This window comes from Camelus dromedarius, chromosome 12 (assembly GCF_036321535.1).
Source record: "Camelus dromedarius isolate mCamDro1 chromosome 12, mCamDro1.pat, whole genome shotgun sequence".
Classification (NCBI taxonomy): domain Eukaryota; kingdom Metazoa; phylum Chordata; class Mammalia; order Artiodactyla; family Camelidae; genus Camelus; species Camelus dromedarius.
The window spans coordinates 48,686,285-48,692,284 of NC_087447.1; the positions used below are offsets into that span (position 1 = coordinate 48,686,285).

Here is a 6,000-nt window from a genome sequence, read left to right on the forward strand (position 1 = left end):
ATAAAGTTTGAAGCACTACACAAATAAATTCAAGTAATAAGCTTGAATATTTTCAAAAATTAATAAAGCGGTATGTTTCTTCATTGATTAAATGGCAAATTATGTAAAGTATTAGAAAAATGTGAACAACAAATGTAATATAGACTAGTATCGTAAAACTTCAATTGAACTAGGTGGCAGATCCAAGCTCTGGTCCAGGCTCTACCACAACTGAATAAGTTCCACAACTTCCTTGGGTCTCTTCACAATGAAATTGGACTAGACGACCTTTGTAGAGGTGCTTCATGGTTGTGTTCTCCATCACACAATGATGACTTAAAAGGAAATTCATTCACTACTTAAAAAAAAAAATCTGGGCTATATTTTGCTTGAAAAACTGTCACTGCTAATGTTTGAAAATCACTGACTTAGACTGAAATCTTTTATTTCTGTTTTCAGGCATTTCATAATCCTAAGTTAACTAACCTATCTTACCTTTACATTCACTCTTTCTCAACCAGACCTACATTCTGAGGCCAGAGTACTCTATATATTATTTCTCAAAATGCCATGGCCAATTCCTGCCTCCACATTGTTTTCAATCCTTATTAGCTCCTGCTGCTGCTACAGCTGGCTAAGCAGCTCTGCCCTGAGTCCCGAACCACTCCCCACCCACATATTCATACACTCAAACTTGGCCAGGGCTTAATATCTTTGATAAGACTGTTTTCAAAAAGTTAAAATTTATAGTATATCAGAAACAGGAGATAGTTATGTTAAAGAGAACCTGGCTTCTAGGCCAGCAAGACTTGTCTGCAATTTGATAGAATGTATGAAAGCATCCAAAGAAAGAACTAGGAAGGCAGCAGGAGCCTTAGCTCTGAAAGACAGAAGAGGAGAGTGCTGTAGAAGAGACATTTGTGCATTGCCTGGAAGAGAGACACTTTGATCCCTGGACTGGTTGGATTCCAGTGTTAGGATAGTCCCATCACAGAGATGAATGCATTCACCTATTACAGGCTGATGCTGTTAAACATTTATGCCATATATCTGACTCCCATCTGACTCCCTGTGATTTGATTTCATAATCACTAAAAATCTTCTGATTCTTTGACTTCTCTTATGGTGCATCTAGAAAATGCCATGACTAGAGACAAATCCATTTATATTAAATCTGTACCATAAATTAATAAAATAGCTTTCTGAATTCAGACATCAGTTTCTGTGACCTTCAGCAGGGTGAGTCCATTCTGAGACAAGACAGAGTAACAAATTAGTCTGAAGGTGAAGGAACCAAGGGTCAGATCCCGAACTGTAGTAAACAGAACGACAAAATGCCACTCCGCAGAAACTACAAGGGGTACCAAGGACTGCCCCAATAAATACCCTATCTTGTCATACTATTTTCTTTTTAACACTAACATACACTTTTATTTATTCAAGGCCACTAACAACATACTGATGCCTTTCTAACAGTTTTTCTCTACGTACCCTAAGCTATAGCAGAAACAAATGTTCTAAGTATACACTTTAATGTTTCTATCTCTAATTGGAATATTCCTTTTCTCCATGTTGATGAGTTTAAATTTTAACTAATTTTGAAGGTTCAGCACAAATGACACTTTTTTCACGAAGACTTTTCAAAGAACATTACCCACCAAGGCTAAAGCTAGCAATTTTGGTGACCTAAGCAAGTAGCAAATCACCTTCAGATCAACTTATAACTTATTACTATGTGCCTCACCAGAGTCATTAAGAATTAGGGTATTTGTTAGGTTCTTTTTTTTCCCCCACTAAATAGGTATTAACAGGTGTTAAATTCAGTTTCTCAGTGCTGTAAGACTACATATGCCATCAACATGTAATGTAATAAATGCTGTAAGTCCAATCTATTATTTTTCTACATTTCAGTGCCCTAGGACATCACAGCCTAGCTTACCTACACTATCAATCTACAGTAGATACACCTTTGTTTCCTAATTTAAAGTATTTTTGCCCACTAAGAGAGGGATCAGTTAAGTAAATATTTATTATTTTTATTAAATAATTATTAAAATTATTTAAATCTACTTATCTGTTGAGGGCACTTGTTACTTGCTCCCTGTAATATATTTGTGAGCTTTTGTTTTATCTTCCCTTCTATGCTCTTTGAAGACACGATCCATATCTATTATATGGATCTATTATATATATCTATTTGTGTCTCACACAGGTTTTCAGCCAGTGAATTATTTACAGAGGGCACTTTAAATATAAATTAAGAATTTCTCTTCCACTTTCAATGAAGGCTCTCCTCATTCTTTTTATATATATCCCATCTTATTGTCTTGGTTGACCATTCCAGTCCACAGGTCACTTTTAAACTCCTATAAAAACTGACTACCTATATACCATTTAATTCCCACCAATACTACCCTAGCATTATTTTTTTAATGTGTATATGTATTTCATAGTCTTTTTGTGTTTCAGTATATCCCAACAATATCTAGGCACAGCATAGACAATTAATATTAATTCATTCAGCCAATTTAAAAAAGTCAATCAAGACACTCATTAGGAAAAGTGTAATCAAAACTGGCACCTAAAGAGAACAAAAGATCTAATCGATGGCAATGAAAAACAAACTCCTATTGTTGAAGGGGCAAAGCCTTTGACATGCATAATAGTTACGAGTAAATCAAATTGTGCTGGCAATCTACAGGTGCCTGAATTTCATAAATCTTCCTTTCACTTTAGGGAGACATCACATTCATTTACTGACAGCAGATGGCTTTAAACAATAACAATTAACTATATTAAACATATAAAGATAACATTCATTTGTAATTTGGTTTTCCCTGCTGCAAATATTGATACAGTCGGTTTGTAATATATATAATTTCACAGCATGCTAAGCCTTACCTCTTTTATTTCCATTAGGCTTCCTTCTCTTTTTTTTTTTTATTTTTATTTTTTTAACATTTTTTATTGATTTATAATCATTTTACAATGTTGTGTCAAATTCCAGTGTTCAGCACAATTTTTCAGTTATTCATGGACATATACACACTCATTGTCACATTTTTTTCTCTGTGAGTTATCATAACATTTTGTGTATATTTCCCTGTGAGGCTTCCTTCTCTTTAATGGACTAAAAGCAGAAGAGCAGTCTTTGAATCTTCACATCTTTTGTATCCTTCCACAACAAGGAACTATATTCACAGCAATAAACACTGCCAAAATGGCTTTAAAGTTATTTGCATTTTGTACATCCTTATGATAATTAGTGGGATACCACAGATTTTGCACACTTGGTTGAAAAAATATATATGGTCATATGCTACAATAAGGGTGTTCTGTAGTTCAGTGTCTCAATCAGAACACTCCAGAGTCTTGCTACTCAAAGCGTGAGCCACAGAGCAGCAGCATTGGTACCACCTGGGAGCTCATTCTAAGGCAGATTCTCAGGCCCCATCCCAGGCCTCCTAAATCACAATCTGCATTTTAAGATCCTTCAGGTGATCTCTTGTAAGCACTTCAAAGTTTGAGAAGCACTGGTTTAGACTCCAGAGGAAGAATCCAAATGTCCAAGAAACATGACCAAGTAAAACTAATTAACTCATAATTGCTTATTTGTTGGTCTTCCTTAAAAGACTAGCTAGGCTTTTGAGGGCGGGAACTTTCTAGCTTCCTCATCACCAACATACCCTGGACATAACAGGCCCTGGAACATTACCCAGCGCTCAAGAGATTTTCGTTTGTTTGTTTGAATGCATGAATGAACAAAGTGAAAATAAAACTTTTTCTGTACGCTAATAATCCTTTAGGAAATTGTATAACATGATTTCACATATTACTATACTAATTCTTTAATTCACTGCTATTAATTACATGTTAAATATGTTACCTTCTCTACTTCAGCAAATGCATTTAATGCACTCGACAAAGCAAAAGCTTGGACCATCTTCCTCTGCTGGAGCCACCAGGGGCCTCTTTTTCAAGTGAGATAGCTGCATTTTAATTCTAGCTCTCTCACACATCCACCCCATATGCCTGCACAAGATGAAATCACCGCAACAACTTGGAGGGGGTGGGGGAACTGAGGAGGAATGCGTAAAGCAAAAACAATTCTGTATCAGGAGCATCATATGAAACCTGGAAAACATGATTTTTGGAAGAGGATACTTCCAGAAAATAACTCCTGGCCAGGGAAAGAAAGAGATCCCTTTACGTTTCTCTAGAGCAAAAGGTGATATTAAAGAATACGAGGGAGTGATAAAAGACCAGCGACTACCTAGCGACGGAAGGTGGAAACACACCAGACCAGAATTAAAACCAATAGCAGCTAGAAACGTACAAGGAGGGTACAAAAAAACCACTTCCAGATTTGCAGAGTAGGAAGTCAAGGGAGAAGAAAGGGGAAAGGAAATATCTCCATTAAGGGTATAACTTAAGATGACGATTTTATATTATTATTATTATTATTATTATTATTATTAATTATTATTATTAACATACACTTGCGGGGGGACAGAGATGAAGGGAGGTTGCAATTTCGAGCACTGCAAAAGGAAGGGACTACAGGCGCCCCTTCCCAGCTCAGATGGTCCCAAGGAGGCATCCCAGGCATAAGTGGGTGGCAACGCCCGGCTCCGCTAGTCCCAGCCCCGTGGCCTGAGCCATCTCCTCCACAGCCTGCCGAGCACCGGGTGGGGACAAGAAAGGGCGTATAGGGTGTGGGAGGGCGCGAGGGATGAGGGGGCGATGCCAGGCTGACCAGGTACTCACCTTGTCCCAACGGAGCCACTGCCCGATGGCGGTGTCTAGCTGAGGGTCTCCGGTGTGGTAGGGGGCGTGGAGCACGTTGGAGTTCAGGTCCCCCTCTGCGTTTTCAGCCATGGCAACCAGAATGGGGTGTGCGAGCCTGGGCGGCGGACGAAGACACAGGGCCGGAGGGGCTAGACGTGCGCTCACCAGGGTCCCGACGCCCCCTCCTCACTGAAGGGCATCGGAGACCAACCGCAGGGCGTTTGTACCAGCTCCTGCCGCGGCTTCGGGGAAGCAGGAGAGTGGGGGACGTGCCTGCTGACTCTCCAACTAGGCCAGGTCCTGGTCTCTCTGGGCAAACGGACTGACGAGGTCCCGCCGCGAGAGAACAACACTCCCAGATGTCTGGGTCGTGGCGGCCACCGCACTCGCCGCTTTAGGCCCCGCCCCCGGACCCACCGGCCCCGCCCCTTCCCGCCTTTACTGATTTAAGCCCCTGGGGCGGGAGGCGCGAGCCGGGAAGCGCGCTCCTGACGCCTCCCCAGCTTCGCGAGTTAGGACTTGCCGGGTGGTGAGGAGTTGGGGCCCGGCTTTTTATTTTTTAATTTGCCTTTTTCCACGTGTTATTATCCTCCTTACAACCCCCACGCACTCCCACGCGTCTCCTTTTCTCGATCAGTTGCCACAGTCACCACCACGTACCCCTCCTCAGGGTTCGCTCTGAGAACGCTCGGCGCGCGCGAAGGCCCCCTCTCGTTTCTTCTAGGGGCACGCGCCTGGCCGGAGGGTGCGCGGGCGGTCTTCGCACGGCCTCACGGGAGTTGTAGTTCTTTTCTTTCCCCAAGGTGTGTAGAGACCGCCGCAAACACTACGACTCCCAGCTGCTCCGCGCCCTCCTTTTTCTTCAAGGGAAAAAGATATACCTCGAGGCTGTTGCCTACAGACAACGCCCTGTCCGTGTTAGGTATGCTGCACTTTGTGGCCCTGCGCTTCCATTAAGTTAAATAGGGACTAGTACCGTAGACGGACAACTGATATCCATTCAGTGCTTTACAGTTTACGAAAATCGTTCTGTCGTTTCAACCATCCTGTGACAGAGTAAATAGGCGTGACCCATCCCCATTTTACACACAAAGAGGAAACTGCTTCTGAGTGAACCGACTTTTTCAAAGAGGCGGAATTCGTAAGTGATGGAACAATGAAGGGTTCCAGACTTGTTCCAGATCTCCTCAGCCGGCAGTTCTTTTTGCTGTACTGCTATAGTAGACTAGGAGA

General features: G+C 41.7%; 1 protein-coding gene across 1 annotated transcript in view; it reads right to left on the reverse strand.

Moving 5' to 3' along the window:
• The window catches only part of PGM2L1 (phosphoglucomutase 2 like 1), a 36,147-nt gene extending 30,981 nt beyond the window's left edge, over positions 1-5,166 (reverse strand). Inside the window, exon 1 of the mRNA XM_010989494.3 lies at positions 4,747-5,166. Within this exon, the coding sequence (XP_010987796.1) occupies positions 4,747-4,857 (111 nt within the window). The 5' untranslated portion in view covers positions 4,858-5,166. The remainder of the gene's footprint in view (positions 1-4,746) is intronic.
• Between the last annotated feature and the right edge of the window lie 834 nt (positions 5,167-6,000).